We start from the raw sequence: 23,800 nt of genomic DNA, 5'->3' as shown, positions 1-23,800 counted from the left end.
TCACTCCACCAGCATGCAGAGCTCTTCGGCTGCATACTATTTCAGGGGACCACCTGTGGACATCTGCAAGGCCATTTGGTCTTCTAAGGACAGTCTTATAATACTCCACATCTTAGACATGCAAGCAAGAAAAGATGCAGAGATTGGTAAAGCATTTCTGCAGCCATTGTTCCAATGAAAGCATCACCCTGCTTATTGTAGAGTGTTCACACTGGTCAATCATGAGCTGAGGTTGCCACTCCTCCAGAGCTCATTATGGCTTTGGCAGGAAAAAACACTGTATTTGCTCTTTAGGGGAGGGGTGCCCCCGTGGTTTCATAGGAGCTAGGAACTGTCTTTGGCTGGCCTGCACATGCATAGTCCCAATGTATGCCCGCGCATAAAATGTGTTTATGAACAACAGTTACAGTTAAGTACAACTAGGTTTTCTTGGGGTCAGATGGGATGAGTGGAGGGGAATGTGCTGATGGGTCACTGTGCCCATTGCAGTTGTACTTTAGATTTACGTATATATTACTTATTACCATTTAAATTTTGAAAGAAAAAGTTTTTGAGACAGAAACAAAGAATGCTTCTTTTAGTTTTCCTTTAGTGTATTTAATTTTGGTGGTAAATGTACTGCCATATGCACTGTGCCAGTTCAATGAAGTAAGATAGTTGTTGATGTTTGTTGATATTTGAACTTTTACATGTCCTAGGGAACACCAGAAAGGTTAACAATGCATTTGGTGGAAGAACACTCAGTGGTGGATCCAACATTTATAGAGGATTTCCTGTTGACCTACAGGACCTTTCTTTCCAGCCCAATGGAAGTGGGAAAGAAGTTGTTGGAGTGGTTCAATGATCCAAGCCTCAGGGATAAGGTTGCATTCTAATTAATACCTAAATGAAATTTCAAATTGTAATTATTCATTTACGTAGCCAAACAGCTAGTAACAAATGTTCAATATAAGGGGGGAAATCACATAAATCAGTGGTCCCCAATCTTTTTATCACTGGGGACCGGTCATTGCTCGACAATTTTACTGAGGCCCGGGGGGGGGGGTAATCTTTTGCCGAGGGATGTCGCCACTGTCGCCTGAGCCCCTGCTCCACTTGCTTTCCCTCTGGTGCCCCTGACTTCCCGCCGCCCACTGGGGGGAGCTGCCAGCAGCAGCTGCACAGTGCCACACCGAGGGGGAGGCCCAGCCATGAGGGCCACCGGAGAGCATCAAAGGTGAGCTGGTGGCAGAGTGGCAGGGCAGCCCCCGAGGCAGCAGCTGGGGAGGAGGACGAGGAGGAGCCACAGCCCGGCACCGACTGATCCATGGACCAGTCCCAGTCCTTGGACCGGGGGTTGGGGACAGTTGATGTAAATAATTATGTGTTGTATAAGGGTCATCCTTACATCTGTTTTATAGCATATACCACAGACATTCACCACTTTCGTTCAGAATTGATGTGTATGTAAAGTGCCATCAAGTCACAGCTGGTGTGGTGACTCCATGGGGTCTCCTATCCAAGTGCTAAGTAGGAGTGTGCATTTGGTTAAACTAAGCTGGAAAAAAAATATTGAAAAATGCCTTACCAATATTTTTCTGATATCATTTAAGCCAATTACAAATTCTCTGATCTGATCAGCTACTGATATAGTTGAGTGCAAATAAGCCAAATTATTCAGCTTTTATTAAGGAATATTCAACTATACTGATCAGCTGGGGCAGTGGGAGCTGACCACTCCCTCCTGCCTTGGCTGAAACTGTTTCCTGTTGCAGCTTAAATTGACATGTAACTCTTAGCACCTGTCACCCTAGCTGATTCTCTCAGGTCTGCATGCAGCATCAAGACATCTCTAGACCTCATGCAGATCCTGGGAACAACTTCTCCTGCAGCACAGTTTAAACCATGCCACAAGAAACCAAGCCACCCCCAGGATCAGGATGGTCTCTTCATAATCTTTTTTTTTTCCTACTTGGGTGTATTGGACTCCAAAATTTTGGGATTTTTGAAAATCCTAGATCTGAATACCAGGGGTCAGATATAGGATTTTCAGAAATACTACCCTCTTTCAAAAATTGGGTCCCTTGAACTAAAAAAAATATTTTTGCATACCCCTAGTGCTACCCAGCACTGACCCTGCTTAGGTTCCAAGACCTGAAGGAATCAGACTAGTCTGGATTATCCAGATCAGGGCACAGTATTGATAGTGAATTTCGAAACAGTAGCCTTCTGTTTAGTTGTTGCATACATTATTTACAATTCACTGTTTGGAACAGATATTTGAAGTAGAAAAAGATTTCTGTCTAAATAAAAATGTTCTGGCTGGCATTAGGAATTAATTTTAACAGCTCATCCTAGTATTAGAACTAGCTTCTCTGGCAATGTTTTTCAAACTTTTAACTGTGGACGACTCCCTGAAATATTCTTCAAGCTTCAAGGCCCCTGAGAAGTGATGCCACATCCCCAGAAGTCACATGTCACCAGAAGTGACATCATCCAGACACTCCCCACGGATGTGACACCATCATACCACTCTCACAATGCAGGAAGTGGTTTTGCCAAGCCTCTTCATCTCTTTCTGTGTCACCAGAATTAACACATCAGACTCACCTCACTCCCAACTACATTTGCCTTTCACACATTGCTAGAATTGCCAGCCTCCGGGGGGAAAATGGAAAGACCACCTGTTAGTTTGTGGAACAGCAAATAAGCAGGAAGTACTTACAATTAAAAAGTGGACCAAAGCGATGTTGAACCTTTCAGTGAAAGGAGTTGCATTTACCAGGCAAAAAGCAACAATAAAATATCATGAGCTAGCCTAACATGTATCATATTTTTACATTGTTCATCCCACTTTTTCCTGTCCTCCCTGCCCTATACCTTGTGCTTCCTCTTTGCCTTCTGTATCAATATAGATTTGTAATCTTACAGTCTCCCATCATCTTTAGTCAATCCTCAAGAAAAAAATCCAATAAACTTAAACTTTAGAAGAATTTAAAAATAATTGTTTTCTAATACTGCTAATTTCCCTAGTTTTAATAGAAGTCATTTCCTTTACTCTTAAAAAAAAAAGTCTGGTTTCTCATTGCCTTACAAAGGACTGTGAAATAGGATGCTGATAAAGTTACAGTAATGTGCTAAGTAAGCTTCTGTGGGAAGTTCAGGTGATTAATCAGACTAGAAAAATCAGACGGTATTTCAAAACATAGGATCCTAATTTGTTTAATATCAAATGATCAGATTGTTCAAAGCAGTTGAAAATAAGCTTGTTTGTTATTTAAAAAAAATATGTGCAGCATAATTTTATGTTGCTTCCTTCAGGTAACACGGGTAGTATTGTTGTGGGTGAACAATCACTTCAATGATTTTGAGGGAGATCCTGCAATGACTCGTTTTCTGGAGGAATTTGAGAACAACTTGGAAAGAGAGGTAGGAATAACATGCAAGAAAGGTGATACGTGATACTGCACTGGGGCCAGTTTGCAAACACTTTGAATGGCTGTGGATATTTTTTTCTTCTGCAGAAAATGGGTGGACATCTGAGGCTGTTAAATATTGCATGCGCTGCTAAAGCCAAACGAAGACTGATAACGTTAACAAAGCCATCTCGGGAAGCCCCTTTGCCTTTCATCTTGTTGGGAGGATCCGAAAAGGGGTTTGGAATCTTTGTTGACAGTGTAGATTCAAGTAGCAAAGCAACTGAAGCAGGCTTGAAACGTGGTGATCAGGTATGCTATTTATACTGCAGCAGCATGTTGTTGAAATGCCAACACTGCTTTGTGAATTAATGAAAAGCACAGGAAAATGTTGCTTTGTCTTAAATTCTCTAAGCATTATGAATTTCTGGCATTCAAATCTCCCCCGCCCCCTTCTAGATATTGGAAGTGAATGGCCAAAATTTTGAAAACATCCAACTGTCAAAAGCCATGGAGATTCTTCGAAATAATACACATTTATCTATCACTGTGAAAACCAATTTATTTGGTAAGTTTTATTTTAATTGTAATACAGTGGTTTCAAACTCTTTTCTTGCAGTGCAATGCTATGTGGAGTTCAAAGCCTATTGATTTTAGTAGGGTTTTGATTGTTGCAAGTGTGCATAGGCTTTCACATTTAGAAATCTAGATTCTTGATAAGATTGTTTGGGATTCCATCTGCCAAATGCCATTCAAAGTAGACAGGAGGCTGCCCAAAAGATAGTCTGGTCCCCAGTATTAATTTTACTGTGCAGTGCCTAGCTATTGGGTAGTGTTGAGCTTGTTCATTTTGCAATATAACTAGCTATTGTTTCATGCTAACAAAACATGAATATACCTCTGTACAATTCAGACAAATCAATATTGGAGGCTTTCCTGAACAGGAGGAAGTATGATATTAGTAAATAGATTGTATTTTAATCTTCCTCTTACTATAAGGAACAGCAGCACAATTCTAATGCTAATATTTTTAAAGACAAATCTAAAAAGATTAGAACAAGCAGTTGAAGAAATTTATTTAAGTATTTACAGCAAAAGGGGTGTACGTGGGAACAGCAGAAACAGTATGTGTAAAAGAAGCATTTGGTCTTTAAGCTCTCTTTCATTATACTATTTAAGTGTGATGATATTTGTTTAGTACCTACATCAGGTTTTTTCAACCAGGGTTTTATGAATGGGAATTAATTTTAACATATTTCAGGAGTTCATTTTTAACATATTTTCAAAATTTGTTAAACATTTTTCATATGACCATATATGGTCATGTTGACCCACCTGCTCCTGATGGCCAGTGATGGGTCTGCAGGGGATAGGGAGGGGCATGTATGCAGTTACGCTTCCCAACCATATTTTGCATGATTGCTCCACTTCTGGGGCTTCTTGAAGCCTGAAGAATGTTTCTCAATGGTAAAAAAGTTGAGGAAGGCTGATGAAATTGAGGAGATAGTACTGGAAAAGTATTATACATTATGAAGGTTTGGAGAGCTGAGTTAAGTGTTCAAGATAGATCCTTGCTAAGTAATAAAATGTTTCACAGTCAATTAACTTAAAATACAAATAATCTGTTTTGCAGGTTATTGTAGATTAAGGCTACAAAGAATTTTTATGATGATAAATTACATCCTGTAAATATATATATATTTATGCACAGATATTTACATAGGCAATACAACCAACTTGCATTTGCTACATGTATAATATGTTTTGAATTGTTTTAAGCAAGCAGTAGAAAGACATTAAACTTGTTTGTGAATAATCATTCTTAGTCCTTAGTGGCTTGCAGCTATACTCTCATTTATTTAATATATATGTATATACCCCTACTGTTCTGCTGATAAATCAGGACACAAGCCAGAAACAAAATACAATAGATATCAAAACATCATAGCTGCAGTAAAATGCTCATTATAAAAGCACTCAGACTCAAAACCATCCCAATACTCAATAATAATTTTGTTTACAGTCGTGTCCAAAAGTTCAGAAGCTCGCCAATGACCTCTAGCAGCCTGTTCACACTGTGAGCAATCCCTATATTGTATGTTACATCTTCTTATCCAAAGTTTGATTTTGTGGATGGAAATATACTCAGCTGGTCATCTAGTATTAAGAATGGCCCCCTCTAAGGCATCTTGGTAAAATATAATTCATTTATACCACCAGTGGTCAACATAGTGTGGGGACAGAGCCTATGAAAACAGTCTTGTAGACTGTTTGGTTTTGTGGATTAACTTGCAAGGCCTTCTGAAAGATTGTGCCATGATGTTTCATAGACAGATGCCAATAATAACATAGGCTTTTGCCATAGTTAATGGGCTGGACTTTCCTAAGTCTTTATTAACTAGTCTTCATTTCATCATGGCCACCTGGCTTCTTCCAGAATAATAGTTCTTTGTCAGTTCTCTGGTCCACTTCATCCCAATTTGCCGGTTCATCCCATTACTGGTTGAGTCATGAACATTTAGCATGAGATGCAAACAGTGCTCTGTTATATGGATATAGAAAAGCCTGGGGGATTGGGGTTGGTGGTAGGAGGAATGAATATGTGAAACATGTATTTGCTCCATTACTTGCTCAGGCATTATGGCCCTGCCATGATTTGGCTTTTAGAAATGAGTTTTCTCCTTCCACAGATGCCCTTCTGATGTCTCTTTCTTAGCAACTACCCATAAGTTGTGCCAGCAAACTTTGACTCTGCTTGACATGAATCCTGGAAGATCTCCCAACATTTTAAAAATGAAAATAATAGACACTTTTTCCCCTTGACACAGGGAGGGAGTAGGTTCAGTCTGCCGGAGAACAGTTTCATTGATTGAAACCAGCCCCAACCCACACAGATATATGTATTGTTAGTAGTCATGTTATCCTTTCCAGGGGTGGTTACAGGCATAGGAACTATTGATGGCTAATATCGGTGGCCCCATACAGGAACAGAAGGGTTCCATTCTTTTACTCTCAGAGCACTGTCTGCAGTCTTGTGCTTATATGGCTGTATGCTTTCCATCCTTTGCTTTGTTCTGCAGTATTTAAAGAACTCCTTACAAGGCTTTCTGAGGAGAAAAGAAATGGGGCTCCTCATCTTCCTAAAATTGGTGATATTAAAAAAGCAAGCCGTTATTCCATCCCAGATCTTGCAGTTGATGTGGAACAGGTGATAGGATTGGAAAAAGTAACCAAGAAAAGCAAAGCCAACACTGTTGGAGGACGAAACAAGTTAAAGAAGATTCTCGACAAAACCCGCATCAGTATCCTGCCTCAGAAACCTTACAAGTGAGTGTAGAGTTATACCAATTGCAGGGTGTTTTTCTTCTCAGACTGGGTACATTAGGTTAGATAGGTGACTGCATTTGTCAGCCTTGACATAAACAAAAAGTGCAAGAATAAACTGAGGAGGTTGAAGGAAGGCTCAGGAATCCTTACAGAGCAGAATCTGAATGCAGTACTAAAAATTCTAAGTGTTGTAACTGAAACAGAACAAAACAGATTGTCTCTGACAGTTAACATCACTAATTTGTGCCATGGCGTGGAAGTGGCAGTTCAGAGGAACACGACCCATTAATGACATGCTAATGACTCACACAGGGAATAAGGCATCTCCCAAAATAGTGTAGTGTAGTGAACTATAAGAGTGGTAACTAGCCCAAAATGGAAAGTACATATTCTGCATTGTGCTGCTAGGGGATTGAGTAGCTATAAGAATTAGGTGCCTAATTCTGGGTTTCTCCCAGGGAACAGACTTGTTGAGAGAACAAACTGGTGTGGAAGAATGCTTGTTTTTTCAGTACTCTTGAGCAACATAAAAGTAGATAAGCAATGAAGTATTTTAATCTTAAAATGCTAGAGCATCATAAACCAATTGTGACAGTACATGGGAAAGTTTGCTAGAGTATTGCACACTTACTGAATTTCAGCTGATTAAGATTATTAGAAATATAGTTTAATATTTTCAATAGGCACCATCTGTCTATAGAAGACCTTTCCTATATAGCTACAGGTCAATATGCTATGATTCTTCAGGTGTTAGGTCCACATCAGGAGTAGTTGGAAGTGGTCAGTCTGCTTCCTCAAGAAGAATAAGCAAATGCCACAATCTTTTGACTCTGAGAGCTAGAAAAGATTGAAGCACCTACAAATTATACGTATGGAATATGCTCTGTGCTGGCAGCTCCAGTGTTATACCAAGTCAACCAGAAGAAATCTGGAAACATGCTAGTTATTCCTGTTATACCAAGACATTTAGGGGTTACAGCTGTCGCTCTAGGACACAATGACCAAAGGGCTGAAACAGGCACTAATGGGTGGGCGGCTGGAGTGACACTTAAAATCCATCTACCCACTTGTGTCTGCATGTTAAAAAAACACTATAATGTTCATTCAAACACCACAACCAGTTAATTTTGTCATGGTATTATGTATTTTTATCATAGAATAAATTGATAATAGAAATTGATATTACGGCAAAATATATCTTTTATCCATCACACTTTATCTTATTGTCTTGTTCAACAATCTTATTCAGCCAACTTACGTATTGCCCTCCATTTTGTATTGTTGACCATACATATCATATATAAACACTTTTGTTTTTTTATTTTTCACTCATATATTTTTCACTCATATTGATAGTTTAATTTCATGCTACACTTCCTGTTTTTCCCGTCCATGTGCTTTGCTGGGTTTTGTGCAGGGATCAGTTTAGGGAAGTTAGAGAATAATGATTGTTATAATAGTATTAGAACACTTATTTAATCCCCCTGTTCACTGAAATGTTCTAGGCAAAGTGCAGTAGTAAAATCATAAAATACATATATTCCCATTAAACCTTAAATTAAAAGTGGCATCAAAAGGACAGGTAAAAATATATTGACCCTGTAGTCCAACTCAGATCTTTCCAAAAAAAGAAACATCTGTTCCATTTCAAAAGAAGGGATAGTGCCAATCTAATTTCCAAAGGAAGGGAGTTTTACAATGATGGTACAGTTGTTGAAAATTCTTCCAAGGATTCCAGCCAATCCAACTGCCCCTACTGTTTATTTTCAGTAAGAGAGCACCATTCATGGATCTCAAAATCTGTGCAGATTGGTGTGGGTAGCATAATCCACATGCTCATATAATAGCAACACACATTCTCAAACCTTAGAGGTCCTGGCCCAATTTAAATCCTTAATATGACTTAAGTATGCAGTTTATTTTTTCTGTGGAAAGTTCTGTGGTTGTCATCTTGTATTAAACATGCCACTTCAGCATACAGTCGCACATAGAGACTGCTATAATGAAAACTACCAACACTCCTAAAAGGGATGGCCAAGTGCTTGAGATACTTATAAGAAATCTCCTAAAACTGTGTCCATAGTTCTCTATGCTATTTTTTTCTTTTCAATATTATGTACAATTGGATTCAAAGATAAAGTAAATTATAATTTTTTAGTGGCTCTTCATTTTTGATATTGACTCCAGGCAGTTTAGTTTCACATGCCAAGAGAAGATTTTAGCAGTTTGTTTTGCACAATTCATAAAGTCACAATACAGAGACTTGGAAGAAGAGTACTTTTCAAATCCATGAATAAAGTGAGAGTCCAAAGGCACCTTTAAGACCAACAAAGTTCTGCTACTTCAGACCAAAATGACTACCCACCTGAATCTATCATTTCAGATCTGTGTTTGCATTATTTTGTTTTCTGCTAGTGCTGCATCTGAACTAATCCACTTATTTTGGTCTCTGCCTAACATACAGTGATATTGGAATTGGCCAATCTCAGGATGACAGTATTGTAGGTATGAGGCAGACCAAGCACATTCCTCCTGCTCTACCAGTCAGTGGAACATTATCGTCAAGCAATCCTGACTTGCTGCAGTCACATCACCGCATCTTAGATTTCAATACTACCCCAGGTAAGCATTGTATATTTATTGTTCCCTGAAGACTCTTTCTGATATTGTTCATTCAGGTAAGAATAGAAGGTGTGTGTGAAAACTATCAGCTTTTCCCCTTGACCTCACAATTCCTGTCCTCACTGAAGCCCTATGTGGATTCCACGATGACTAGCCTCTATGGTGATCAACCCCCCCCTTGCTTTGTCAGTAGAAAGAAGATAGCCAACTCCAGTACCTTCCATCAGCTTAGAATTGTATGTTTAAATTTATGCTTCTCTTGGGCCCATTATGCACGGCAAAACTCTGGGTTTTGCCGTGCATAATGGGCCCAAGAGAAGCATAAATTTAAACATACAATTCTAAACTGATGTTGGCTGGAGCAGTGAAACGCGGAAGAAAGCGCAGCTTCCGGGTGACCGGGGCGCATTATGCACGCGGCGATCCGGGCGCCGCTTCTGGTTGCGCCCCAGTCACCCGGAAGCTGCGCTTTCTTCCGCGTTTCACTGACGCGGCTTTTTCGGCAGCATGCACCGATGCTGTGGCCGGTTGCAGCCGCCTCCGTGTGTTATCGGTGATTTTAGTCACCACCATTCCACCCCGAATGTGCGTTATTCCCCCTGTGCATAATGGGTCCTGGTGAGACAATATTAGTAAGCATTTTGGTTAGAACAAACAGAAATATTCATCATTTTTAGCTGGCACAAAGCAACATATAGAATACAGCATCAGAAGTGGTCCTTTGTTTTACTCTTCTACAATATCCAAGTCTTCTCACTGTATTTCTTTAAGTGTAGGCTATGTACTTTTAAAATTTGCAGCACTATTTTTACCCAATTTCTTATAATCCCATTATTGCTTTTAGAAGTTCTACTTAATTGAATATTGGGAATGGTATAGAGAGCAACAGATTAAGAGTTTTTCCACCAGATTGTTACGTTATAAAGGTTTCTGACTTCTGAGTCTTCCACCAGCTTCTTGTACTCAATTTGTTTAACACTCAGTACTCCCTTAAGGGTTTTAAAGAAGCTGGGCTGCAATTTCAAACTATAGAGTATACTTTAAACTTTAGAAAGTGCACAGTTTAAATTGTTTTGTTGTTACTTTGGACCGTGTTAAAGATGGAGATTGGGGAAGCATTCAGGAAATGGAATGTACTAGAGCAGAAAGAAAGGCAGTTTGTCAGAATTACCATTGCTTATAGCTTGGAGCAATTGACCAGACCTAAAGATGGAACATAAAGCTACTTGCTATGTTAGGTACATTTGAAATTCAGCATTTTATTATGCTGGTGGCCAGAGCCAAAGGGAACATTTCTTTAAACTTGCAACACATTTTTCCTTTATAGTTCAGATGGCTTGGAATACGGATTTTCCTGAGTTGTAATACTCAACATGTAGAGATATGTTTTACTGTACATATGCTTAAAATAAGGAATTCACTGGTAGAGGGTAGTAATGATCATAAACACAGATGGCTTTAAATTCATGAAGGAAAGTTACTAGCATTGGTGACTAAAGGGTGCCTCCACTATCAGAGGTATTAAAGCTTTGAATGCCTGTGCTAGGAGGCAACATCAGGGAAGGTCTTGGCCTCTAGGCCATTTCTAGCCCTTTAGACTTACTGGCCAGTGTGAGGGCTGTATGGATCTCTGGTCTGATCCAGCAAACTTTTTGTTGTGTTCTTATTGTAAAAGTACATGAGTGTAAAGCAGGACTGTATACATATAGTGTGTTTCAGCTTCTTTTGTTGTTTAAGTTTGGAATTTGAGTAATGAGAGCAAAGCACATTCCCTGAAAGATGATCCAGGGTTGCTGAGGAAGAACAAGCTAAAAATGAATCTGTACAAGACATAGTTGATGTTGCTTTTCCCGAATTAGATGGCATTGTAGTGAAGACAAACTCAGCATTTTATTGGATCCTCCATAATGTTTTTATTTTATTATTACTATTTTTTTGCTTGGGCATGGTGTGGAAACTAGTTCACCTCCATTCTTCTTTAACTGCAAGTCTACACATTCTACATGGAAATGCCCTTATTGGAGAGAGCCCAGAGGTGGAAGCTTATTCCTTCTACCTGAAGTAACTTCATAGGCTTCCCTTATGATTCTGAGGTCACTTCAAGTTGCATACTCTGACCTGTCACTATCCCTGTCCCAGGATGAACAGGTTCTTTCAGAATTTCCTCCTGTTGGACCTCCTTCCCCTGGTCCACAAGCTGTATAAGTCTGATCTTTTTGCAGGGTTATTTGCCTAGGATGAGGGTTATATAAGATGCCTCTGCATATGTTGCAGGCTATTCAGGTTGGGGTGTGTATTTGAGTTTGGGCAAAGTCAAGGATGGATCTTCCTTTCCAAAGGTTCTGGGTTTTCCCTAGGCTTGCCTACAGTTCTCTAGAATCTACGTTTCATTCTCCCCAGTGTAAACAGTAAGTCAAGGTGTCTGTCAGAGGTCAGCCATATCTGTCAACAAAACATTAAAATAAATTGTGTTGAATGTACATTAAGCCAAGATGCCAAAGGATTCTTAGTCTGCTCTTGTGTTTTTAAATACTTTGACAAAGGTGTGGTGATGATCATGAAAACAGGAGATAGTAAAAGGATGCGGGTTGTTAATCTAAGCTTTTGGCATTTGTTTATAGAACTATGGAGAAGAGTGGAAATAAGAACAGATAACAGCAAAGGAAAGCAGCCACCTTTTATGCAACAAAGAAATTTCTTTAGGGCTTTGTTAAAACTGGGTAGGGTATTTTTCCTGTTCTAAGATCATTTTTTCATACTAAAGTATGATAGGAAAATGAGAGCAGATTAGATAGATGCTTCTTAGATTATCACATTTTTAATCTATATATTACAGCAAGTCAAATGTGTTTATATCAGTTGCAGTTTGCTGGAAAGTGCCTTTAAACCAAATAGAAAAATTATAGCAGAAAGATAGAGAACAGCATCATCCAATAACAGTTTTTTATGAAGAAGTAGGGGAGGGGGAACACAAAGCAAAATGTATATCTAGTCCTATTTTGGTACTGATGAATGAACAGAGCAGTTTTCTCCATTATATGGTGGACAAGGATTTATTTTTTGTTTCAGACTTACCAGATCAAGTTCTGAGAGTTTTCAAAGCAGACCAGCAAAGTCGCTACATTATGATCAGTAAAGACACAACTGCAAAGGAAGTGGTTATTCAAGCAATCCGAGAGTTTGCTCTAACTACCACACCCGATGCATATTCTTTGTGTGAAGTCTCAGTCACTCCAGAAGGCGTAATCAAGCAAAGGAGGCTTCCAGATCAACTTTCCAAGCTTGCTGACAGAATACAGCTTAGTGGAAGGTGGGAATGCCCCATCTCAGTTAATAAATTAGCTTTTCAAATATGTCACATTCAGAATATTCTGTTTAATATTTGGGAAATTTCATTTCCACAGGTATTATCTGAAAAACAATATGGAGACTGAAACATTGTGTTCAGATGAAGATGCTCAGGAATTGCTGCGAGAGAGTCAAATTTCTCTACTGCAGCTCAGTACTGTTGAAGTGGCTACCCAGCTTTCAATGCGTAACTTTGAACTGTTCCGTAACATTGAGCCTACAGAGTACATAGATGACTTGTTTAAGTTGAAATCTAAAATTAGCTGTTCTAACTTGAAGAAGTTTGAAGAAGTAATTAACCAAGAAACCTTTTGGGTAGCATCTGAGATTCTGCGAGAAACTAACCAGCTGAAAAGGATGAAGATAATTAAGCACTTCATTAAGATAGCATTGCACTGCAGGGAATGCAAGAACTTCAACTCCATGTTTGCAATAATAAGGTAAAGAAGACTAGAATTCTTTATTTTCTATGGTTTCACACAGCATTTGTAAGGTTTAGGATCTAAATTGATACTTTGTAGTAAAAAGGTACTAGCCAGTTTGGTGTAGTAGTTAGGAGTGCAGACTTCTAATCTGGCATGCTGGGTTCAATTCTGCACTCCCCCACATGCAGCCAGCTGGGTGACTTTGGGTTCGCCACAGCACTGATAAAACTGTTCTGTCCGAGCAGTGATATCAGAGCTCTCTCAGCCTCACCTACCTTACAGGGTGTCTGTTGTGGGGAGAGGAATGTGAAGGCGAGTGTAAGCCGCTTTTTCCCTTCGGGTAGGGAAACCAACTCTTCTTCAAAATATCACAGGGGGGGGGGGTTGTATTAACATTACAAAAATAATTTGCCTTGAGATAATCTATGTCATATGTCCTCTAAATTGGGTAGAGGAAATGTGTGGGGTGTGTATTTCTTTCAAAAACAATGTAATGTTTAAATAACCACCATATGTGTGCCTTTACCACGTATCTATCTGTAAGTATTTCTAAAACACTGCACAAACAGACTGTCTATTGGATTGGATTTGAGAAAGGAAATACAATTTGGAGGATAGGGTGTCTAGTATGAAATTCCCTGACCGCACTTCATCTATAACTATATATATGAGGTATTATTCTGTTTGTGTGGATGCATGCATTCAACATTATTAATTTCAAGGATATGTTTATAGGCACCAGTGACTCTAGTTGTCAGCTGGATAGGTTCCCAGGATGAATGATGAAAAGTAGCCAGCAGAAGTTAATTGTTAAATTCTCAGTGTTTCTTTTTGAGAGCACTTGATGTATTTCTCAAAACAAAATTTGATTCTGAATTGTCTGATTAGTACCGTATTTCGAACCTTCCTTTTTGGAAGGAAAGTTGTGGACAGATTGCTTTTTACTGATTCAGATACATCTCTGTGCTTATAGGTCTCTAGTTTGATTTCTGATCCAAATGTAGTCCCAAAACAATGAATAGCTGTTCATTGCTTCTCTTAACACACTCAGCATGTACATATCAGATGCGGATGTTGTAACTAGGTAACTTGTCATTTCTATAAGACTTCCTTCAGGTTGCCTTAAGCTTCTAACTTTATTCTTTTGCGGATACCTCTTCAAGATGAGATGGATTCTGATTGTGAGTTACCCACAGTATATTAATGATATCCACTTTCTCTGTGGCTTGGAGCCTACAGAATGTTTGTAAAGACTTTTACTGTACATGAGAACAGGATTTAGAAAAATAGTATAATGCTAAATGTGGATGCCTTTGGGGCAAGCTGTCATTTAATGAAGTGTCAGCAAGCACCTAGACTGTTCTTAAAAAACAAAAACCCTTCATTGGATTAAAAAAAATCCCATGTAATTCAAAACTGGCAGCTATCGTAACCTCATGACCTCTACCCTAAATTACAGTAAAAAAGTCAAATTTGTAAGCAATCTCAAGCAGGACTGGAATGGATTACCACTGATTCAAGAATAATTCTAAATCACAACTAGAATTTTTTTTGTCATTGTTATCTAACTCGATGAGGTAAGACACCATTGCTCAGTAAGTAAATGGATTTGATAATTAGGGGCCTCTTACAATCATTAGTCGGGTCTGAAATAATTTGATCACCAATTAAGGCATTTTGGTTGTCCATTTTAACTGCTGACACTGTTGTAGGAAGCAAAGCTGAATGTCAGATCTGGAACTCTGATAACTGAGGGCTTTTATAATAAATATCACCACTGCATACAAATGAACATGTCTAGTTGATGTCTCTTCTGGAACTCTGGTAATAACATGCTCCTTTTGCTTAGTACTAAGGAGATGATTCATAGTGTTCTACAGCTGCAATTGCTGAATAGTCTTTACTGTACTACTCATTGCAGTTCTTCCATCTGGCAGTAACAAATGCTTACTGATGATCATGGCAACATCTCTACTTAAAAGTATCCCTTGTTTATGTGTGTCTGTTGCCCTTCTACTGTTTGAAAGACAACATCGCAATGTGTCTGACAGTTTTTTTGTAAAACAATGAAACTCTATTTTACTTCTACCAATTCCTGTTGCGATTAACCTTCAGCTCACGAGAACTGTTCAGATATGTCCATTTTAAATACTTAAAATGTATAACCCTTGAAACCAGAATATGTATTAACTAGTACCAGATTTAATGGCTTCATTAAATGCTTTAACTATTTTTCTTCTTGCTTCACGATTTTTTTATTTATTAGAACATATTTGTGAAATTCTTTGCATGCAAGTTTAAATTTAAATGGGGGTCAATTTAATTATTTCAGTGGCCTGAACTTAGCTCCTGTTGCAAGACTTCGTACCACTTGGGAAAAACTTCCAAGCAAATATGAGAAATTGTTTCAAGATCTTCAGGATTTATTTGATCCATCACGTAACATGGCAAAATACCGCAATGTCTTGAACAGCCAAAACCTACAGCCCCCAATTATTCCACTGTTCCCTGTAATAAAAAAAGACCTTACATTCCTTCATGAAGGTAAGTAAAAAACAAATGATTTATTGTTTTCTAAATTGAAGACTAGTGGCAGATGACATACTTATTTGTGCCTAACTCTTTTACCAATGTAGGCAATGATTCTAAAGTGGAAGGTTTGGTCAACTTTGAGAAACTACGAATGATTGCAAAAGAGATTCGCCATGTGGGCCGAATGGCTTCTGTTAACATGGATCCTGCTTTAATGTTCAGGACTAGGTGAGGTTGTTTTGATCTTAACAGACATATATATAGTTATACTGAAATTATTTTTTTACTACCAACAGAAGTTAATGTGCTTTGCGGTCAGTCTAAGCATGAGTCCAAAAGTTGAGAAGGAGTCCAGTTCACATTATTTCTGTGGCTGCAGCTTATTTAATCATTACCATGTATTACTAGATGCATGCATCTGAAAATGAGCAGTAATTTTTTAAACTATTTTAGTGATATTTTTGTAGCAAATGTGTCCACAACCTCTTACAATGTAGATTAAGCATCCAAATACATATGACAAATGGTAAGTAACTCCTAATTTCATGTAGTCACAATTCAGCTGCCCTTTGTTTAGAAACACACACATCCTGCTTTTTTGTGGTATTTTATTTTTCCCTGAGGCTTGCCAGCTTCAACCACGTGGCACAATAATACAGTTCTGTGCAACTGAGCAGCTGTATTTTGCCTTTTAAAAATTACTGTTGCAGTTTAATGGCTACATTCATGAAGAACACTCTTCTCTCTTTGCATACATGCTGCTCACACAAATCAGGTGTATATCACCTTTGCAGCTGAAGCTGTTGCAGGGAGTTGATGAAGAAGTGTGCCTCTAGAAGTGTTACCATGCTGCTTTTTCAAAAGCAGCATGAAGGCCTGGAATTGAAAGTGCTTTGGTGAGACTTTATTTAATACTTTAGAAGGTGGGGTATTACACATGCTCTCTGGAACACACCAGGATGTCAAATGGCTGAGATTTAATAAATGAATATGAGTAGCATATATTCATTCTCATTAATTATCAATTAGTTAATGTGACTTTGTTTTGTCTAATATTAACCTATAAAACCTTATGATAACTTTATAAATTACTTTTGCTTATCAATAAAGGATAATTTCATTTTAAAATTAATTTGGACATCTGAAAACATGCCACTTAGTTCAGTTTATAGGAAATGCATGCATAAGCAAAGTATAGTATATGAAACTTGAGAAACAAAGAATCATTGAAATATTATTGTGAAATCTTGCAAATTATTGCAAAATGCAAATCTTGTTGCTCTGCCAGGACCTCTCCTCTAGGTTTGATGCAGGAAGTGAACTAGAGGTTACTCGACTGTCTCAGAGTCCTACTATGGACCACTTTAGTCCTCTCTCCTTAGCTGAAGTAGACAAGGCCTTGGTCCAGCCAACCACATTTCTTGACCGGTTTATCATGGCTGATAAAAACTGGCAGTGAGATCCAGGTTCCTCTCCAGGATATTAGTAATCTGTCCCTGAGCTCAGGGATGTTACCAGAGAATCATTGGTAACCTTTCTTGAAAAAAACAAACGATGTGGATTCCTCCAACTCAGCAAGTTACTGCCCAGTTTCACATCTAGCGTTCCTGGGCAAGGTGACAGGCAGTGGCAAGACAACTCCAGGGATTCTTGGAAGAAACTTCAGCTCTTACTCCTTACCAGTCCAGATTCTGACCTGGCCACAGAGTGGAGATGGCTCTGGTCACCCTGAAAATCTCCAGAGAAAGCAGCACCTAGGTGGGTTGGCACTGCTACTTTTATTAGATATGACAGTAGCATTCAGCACGATCAGTCACAAGCTCTTTACCCACCACCTAGCCATCATAAGAATTGGAGACACAGCCTTGAAAAGGCTGGAGTTATTTCTCCACAATTGGTAACAGAGGCTAGCAGTAAGGGGAAGTAGTCCTAACATTTGTGGAATCCCACTGAGAGCCGTACTGTCCCAGATGGTATTTAATATCTATATGTACCCCCTCACCTAACTGGTCTGGAGTATGCTGATGAAATCCAGCTATTTTTGTTAATGGACAACCAACTGTCAACATCCCCAGACAATCTTGTCTGGTATTTGGTGCTGTGGCAGATTGGCTGAAGCAGAGTAGTTTGAAGTTGAATCTAGCCAAGACAGAGGTATTCTAACTGGGCCAGAATACAGAGAGACAGGTGATACAGTTCCCAGTACTTAATGGGGTGCAGTTAACACCAGTGCCTTTTATCAAGAGTTTGGAGGTAATTTTTGACCCCTCTTTATGGAGGCCCAAATCGCAAAGACAACCCACCTAGCTTTTGTACCAGGCTTTATTCCATTTGCACCAAGCAAGGCAGCTTGCACCTTATCTCTCAACCTGTACCTAGCCAGAGTGATTCATGTGGTAGTCAACTGTAGACTAGACTTCTGAACCTTGCTCTACACAGGGCTGCCCTTGAGACTGCTCCAGAAACTCCAACTGGTCCAAATTGTAGCAGCTCAGGTTCTGACAGTGACTCAGTGGAGAGCACACGTAACACCAGTGCATTCCCAACTGATTTGCTCCAGGTTGGGGACTGAATTAGGTTCCAAGTGCTGGGATTAACCTTTTGAGCCCTAAACAGTCTAGAACTGGTATACTTGTGGGAATGTCTTTTCCCTTATAATCCCTCAGAAGCATTAAGATCTTTGGATCATCACCTGCTCAGGATCCCCAGCCCAAATATTGGCCTTGGCCCCAGCCTGGCAGAATAACTCAAGCCATCCAAGATGGAGTCCTGTGGCTAAGCAAGGCAGGGCCAGATCAGGAAGTGTGTCTCCCATGCTTGGACGGGGTGCAATTGGAAATCTCACCCTCAGCAGGAACTTGGGGGTGGTCTTTGTTGCTTCCTTGTTTATTGAGGCGCACGTCACAAGAGTAGCCCAGTTGGTGTTTTTCCATCTTCACCAAACGAGGCTATTAGCACCCTGTCTGACCCCAGAACACCTAGCCACAGTGATCCATGTGGCGGTCACCTCTAGACTAGACTTCTGTAACTCACTCTAAGTGGTCCTATCCTTGTTCTTGATCTGGAAGTTGCAGCTGGTACAAAATGCAGCTTCAAGGGTTCTTACACAAACAGCTTGGAGAGCCCACATCCAGCCAGTGCTGAGGCAGGTGCATTGGTTGCCAGTGAAATTCCGAATCAGGTTCAAGGTCATGGTTTTGACCTTCAGGGCCATTTGTGGTCTGGACCCAGCATATCTGAGGGACCATTTGACTCCCTATTGTCCTCACAGAGCTCTCACCTCTGCAAGTTTAAACAGGTTTGGTGATCAACCAGGACCAGGTCCTTTTCAGTCCTTGCCCCTACCTGGTGGAATGAGGTTCCTGCTGGAGATACCATAGTTCCACAGGGCCTGAAAGACACAGCTCTTCCGCCAGGCATTTGGTTGAGGCCAGGGCATAGAACATATATATGGCCCCTCCTCCAAATCTTCAGATTTCCAAATCTTGAACATTTTATTGAACTAACGTCTGATATCCTCCCTGTGGCACAGAACTTGGTCAGCCAGTTGAACCTCATGGGGTGGTTTGGGGAGTCAGGTTTGTTGGGAAATTTTACTTGGGGGCTTTAGTGGATTATATTATATTATTATTATGATAACACTATATATTGGAGGTTGAAGTCAGTAGTTGCATATGTAGCTTAGACTACAATTTTTCATTTGAGTACATTTGTACATTCTATGGAGTTCTTGTAATAAGGCTGTTGTGGGCTTTCTTGTACTGCTTGTCCTTATCTTTTTCTTCTGAGCTTATAACCTTTCTCTGTCTCTTCCTTAAATCCATGCTACAATATTCATGGCTCTCACTTGCAGGAAGAAGAAGTGGAGAAGTTTGGGGTAAGTGGTTGCAGAGGAAACACACAGACAAGCATTATTTCCTGGACATCTGCATTATTTCTTCTTGCTTCCCTTAATTTTCTGATGCTCTGGCATTTCCTTTTTTAACCCATTTGTTCTTGCATTAAACTTAACCCAGTACTGCTTGTGCTTGTGGACAGCAATCCAAGAGCTGTGAAACTTTACAAAAAAGCAAGTAATGATAACCATAGTTTCATCCAGTAGCCCCAAAGTTGCCATTCTCAATAAGACTAGTGTTCAAAATGGGGTTGTAGAATGGTGGTTCAGATACTGCATAAATGAACAGAACCATCTAAAGTCTCATATTGTATTAATTTATCTATGACACATTTTACAGCTCAACTAACTAAATCTTTCTACAAAACAGCCTTCATTTTATGCTGTTAACAAATTAGAAACAAAATAGCTATCATTCATGAATACAATCAAATTTGCATGCTGTTTTCCTGTTAACTAATAGAACATTGTATTTAACATTAAATTCTATTTAATATTTGCAATTCAAATACAGAGGGCTGTTGAGGTATGTTATAAATTGAATAAAATATTTTAATATGCACCCTCAGAAAGTATATTGTGAATTCTGCCTGCTGCATTTTGAAGTTCAGCTTCAGTGATACTTTGAACACCCTCATTAGTCAGGTATATAGATATATATGCACCAGTATAGCTGAATTAAGAGTGTTCTTGATTCTTAACTTTCTCTATGTTGTAGCTGTATGACTTACTTGAATGAGGCATGTAAGCTTTGACATCATGCAGACCTTTGCATGTTTCAAGTTCATTGAGAGATACTGTGATAAGCCAAGTTACACATTTATCATCTTGTCTTGTTTCACCCCAGGTCTCTCAGTCAAGGTAGTACAAACACAGCAGTGCTTGATGTTGCACAAACAGGTGGACACAAGAAACGAGTCCGTCGCAGCTCATTTCTCAATGCCAAAAAACTATATGAAGATGCTCAGATGGCTCGTAAAGTCAAACAATATCTCTCTAACTTGGACCTGGAAATGGATGAAGAGAGCCTCCAGGCATTGTCCCTACAATGTGAACCAGCCAGCAATACATGTGAGCAATTCTCTTTTAAAAATGAGAGAATTATAAGGGGAAATTGTAGAAATACCTTGTTTCCCTTTTCTGTTCTATGGCAGGATATGGTTGTCTACCATTCTACAGTTTTGAAACTCTTAAGAGTAGGAAAGTGCTGTTCATTATTTCTGCTATTTCTTCCCAATTGATTTTTTCTGAGGTGAGGGGTGATGGTGGTCCAGTGTAATTGTTATAGTATAACTTGTTTTGAGATGGCAAGATTATCACTTGATTAGATCATTGTAGAAGCACTTAGAGGAACTAAAAAATCTTAAATAGGATGGTTGTTGTCTTAAAGTTGGTTTTCAAAAATTATACTGTGCAAAAATTATACAACTAAGGGTTTTTTAATGGTAGTATAGCTATCGTCCACATCCTGAATTATGTTTGATGTTGGTCTGAATACCAGAAGAGAATTCATTCATTCCACCCTCAGTATTGGTCTTTACTTTTGACTTGTCCCCCCCCCCCCCCAAATTCTGGATCAAGTCTCACATAATCTTTACTTGCACATTCAAACTGTATAATATGAACATGGGTGCAGGAGCCATGGTCAATTTGGTATAGTGGTTAAACACAGGGGCTTCTAATCTGGCAAAGCTGGGCTTGATTCCCCACTCCCCCACATGCAGCCAGCTAGGTGATCTTGGGCTCATCACAGCACCAATAGAGTTGTTCTGACCAAGCAGTAATATCGGGGCTCTCTCAGCCTCACCTACCTCACAGGGTGTCTGTTGTGGGAAGATATAAGAGAATGTGATTCTAAGCCTTTTTGAGACTACTTCAGGTAGGAAAAGGCAATCTATAAGAACAAACTATTATTATTATTATTATTATTATTATTAATCTGGCCAGTGTTTAATAATCAAGAATTCTCAGAATAGTCTTGACTGCAATACATTAAAATTATATTTTGTTATATTTTTGCTGAAGTACCCAAGACTCCAGGGGACAAACGGTCTGGAAAGCCTGAAACATCTCCAGTTGCACATAGGTCAGGTATACAGCAGAAGGTGCAGCAGCAACAGCAGCAGCACAAGGCAAACCAAGCATTGCAGGTTCCTGCTGTATCTCTTTATCCCTCTCGTAAGAAAGTACCAGTCAAGGACCTCCCACCCTTTGGTAAGTGATGTGAGAGCCAAGTTAATGTTTCAGTATTATATTTTCACAGAATTTTACTTTATTGAAGCAGCTGCAAACAAAGATTTAAAATACATTTTAATTAAGTCATTTAATTTAATTGAGTAGATTATTTTGCTCCTGGCCATTTAGACCATTGAGTGCTGCAGTGACAGTCTTGGATCCTGCAAACTAGCAGTGGAAAACACAGTCTATAATCCTCCCCACCCTTCTTTCTTCTTGCAGCTATTTGAGATCCCAGGTAGGTTTATTCTTGGGGTCAAGGGATATACATGTTCTTCTGTCTGAGTGATGTATTGGAGAGAAGGAACGGAATGAGATCATTTTCTGCCTATTGTACAAGTGGAGGTCTGCTCATGGAAGAAAGAGCAAGGACTGATTCTACCCCTCCTCACTTTGTCCACCATTAATGAGCACATACAAAATTGGAGTTTTCCAGATTTCAGCTCTTCATACTAGATCAGGGGTATAACTGACACCATTTGTATCCCATCTAAGATACCCTGCTTGTTAACTGTCAGGATGCGAGGTCATGTTACAGTGCTAGCCCCCACATTTCTTTAGATAGTAGAACTGTTTGGCCCCTGACTTCACTGTGAACCAGAAGGCCAAGAAGGAAAAAAGCTTGGTTTGTCTTTGTAGCTTCTGTGGAGTCCCACATGTGACTGTGTGTGCACAGGCCTCCTGCAGAGAGGACCTACAAGAGCTTTCTAGTCTAAGAGATTGTTCTCCCCCTTCCATCTGGAACCTGCTTTTCCCACCCCAGTGGGCATGTGACTGGGAGAGGGAGAACAATCCTCCCTCAGTCATGAGTTTTTTCTCTCTTTGATTTTCAGTGGTCCTTCTCCTTAGCTATCATTGGAGAATGGCCCTCTTTAAAAAAACGTGCGGACTCCAGCACTGTAATGGCCCAGCCCAATAGGCACTCTTTGTGCCTACAGGGTTTGGGAAAAGAGCATACAGCTGTGGCATGTGATCACCGCCACCTGTTTACACTGAAGGCAAGGAATGAAGGGGCCTACCGAACAAAAGTGGCAGTTTGGGAGAAGGTTCTGGGAGCCTAGCAAATGTAAACATGTGTGTTTTAATGGCATTTTAATTTATTATTTAAATAGTGATTTTATTTTACTGTAAACCGCCCCAAGGGCAGTATATAAAACAAAAAATGAATAAATTATGAACCTACAGTGCAATCTGTTGTGGGCCAGACAGTTTGCCACACAGCCAAGATACTTGTTACATAGTCTTAGTCACAGCCTAGTCTACCTCACAAAATTGTGCCCGTATAAATGACGGGGGGGAATTATGTGCTTCAACGAAAGGTGTGATAAACTATGCTGCGTTCTATGCTTCAACGAAAGGTGTGATAAACATGTCATTTCAGTGATTTCAGTGTTATGTGTGATGACTGTATCTGTTCAACACATCTTCCAAAAACGGGAATGGTATGGATGCATTTTGTTTACAAGAAGTCCCTTTTTCTTTTATTAAAGGCATAAACTCCCCACAAGCTTTAAAGAAAATTCTTTCACTTTCTGAAGAGGGAAGTTTAGATCGTCATAAGAAACAAGCCGAGGACACAATTTCAAATGCTTCTTCACAGCTGTCTTCTCCCCCCACTTCACCACAGGGCTCTCCAAGAAAAGGTACATAAATACCTTTAAATATTTGTTTTCTTTCCCTCTGTTTTTCCTGCATAGCCATGGCTGGCAATAACAAATGTTTGCTACTTTTATTATAATTATTATTATTTATTAGGTTTGCATCCCTGCCCTCACCAACATCTCAGGGCAGCCAACAATGTGATTAGATACAGTATAAAAATACATTCAAATACAATATCTTAGAACAGTAAAATACACCAAATTAAAAGACTGGGCAACCAAATCAAACACCTAATGGCCACATACGTAGGTTCACTCAGTTGGTTTGTGGAGCAATTTCCAGTGCTGTAATGGAAGGTATGTTGGGGAAGCCCATCAGATGTATATTGTGCGACGCACTTAGTGGTTGTGCTGGCCTTA

The 23,800-nt window shown here is 39.4% G+C and overlaps 1 protein-coding gene across 10 annotated transcripts in view; it reads left to right on the top strand.

Annotated features, from left to right (window-relative positions):
• RAPGEF2 (Rap guanine nucleotide exchange factor 2) overlaps positions 1–23,800 on the top strand; it is a 157,223-nt gene that overhangs the window by 124,632 nt on the left and 8,791 nt on the right. For 9 of the 10 annotated variants that reach the window (XM_077299989.1, XM_077299986.1, XM_077299985.1 and 6 more), the window contains 14 exons: positions 699–863; positions 3,301–3,408; positions 3,504–3,707; positions 3,855–3,963; positions 6,476–6,722; positions 9,187–9,344; positions 12,414–12,654; positions 12,749–13,132; positions 15,450–15,661; positions 15,754–15,877; positions 19,503–19,526; positions 20,392–20,615; positions 21,570–21,758; positions 23,270–23,422. In XM_077299989.1, coding sequence (XP_077156104.1) covers positions 699–863; positions 3,301–3,408; positions 3,504–3,707; positions 3,855–3,963; positions 6,476–6,722; positions 9,187–9,344; positions 12,414–12,654; positions 12,749–13,132; positions 15,450–15,661; positions 15,754–15,877; positions 19,503–19,526; positions 20,392–20,615; positions 21,570–21,758; positions 23,270–23,422 — 2,542 coding nt within the window. The remainder of the gene's footprint in view (positions 1–698; positions 864–3,300; positions 3,409–3,503; positions 3,708–3,854; positions 3,964–6,475; positions 6,723–9,186; positions 9,345–12,413; positions 12,655–12,748; positions 13,133–15,449; positions 15,662–15,753; positions 15,878–19,502; positions 19,527–20,391; positions 20,616–21,569; positions 21,759–23,269; positions 23,423–23,800) is intronic. The other variant, XM_077299987.1, reaches the window with a different exon arrangement.

Source organism: Paroedura picta, chromosome 10 (genome assembly GCF_049243985.1).
Source record: "Paroedura picta isolate Pp20150507F chromosome 10, Ppicta_v3.0, whole genome shotgun sequence".
NCBI classification, from domain to species: Eukaryota; Metazoa; Chordata; class Lepidosauria; order Squamata; family Gekkonidae; genus Paroedura; species Paroedura picta.
This window is presented reverse-complemented; position numbering and strand designations above follow the sequence as displayed.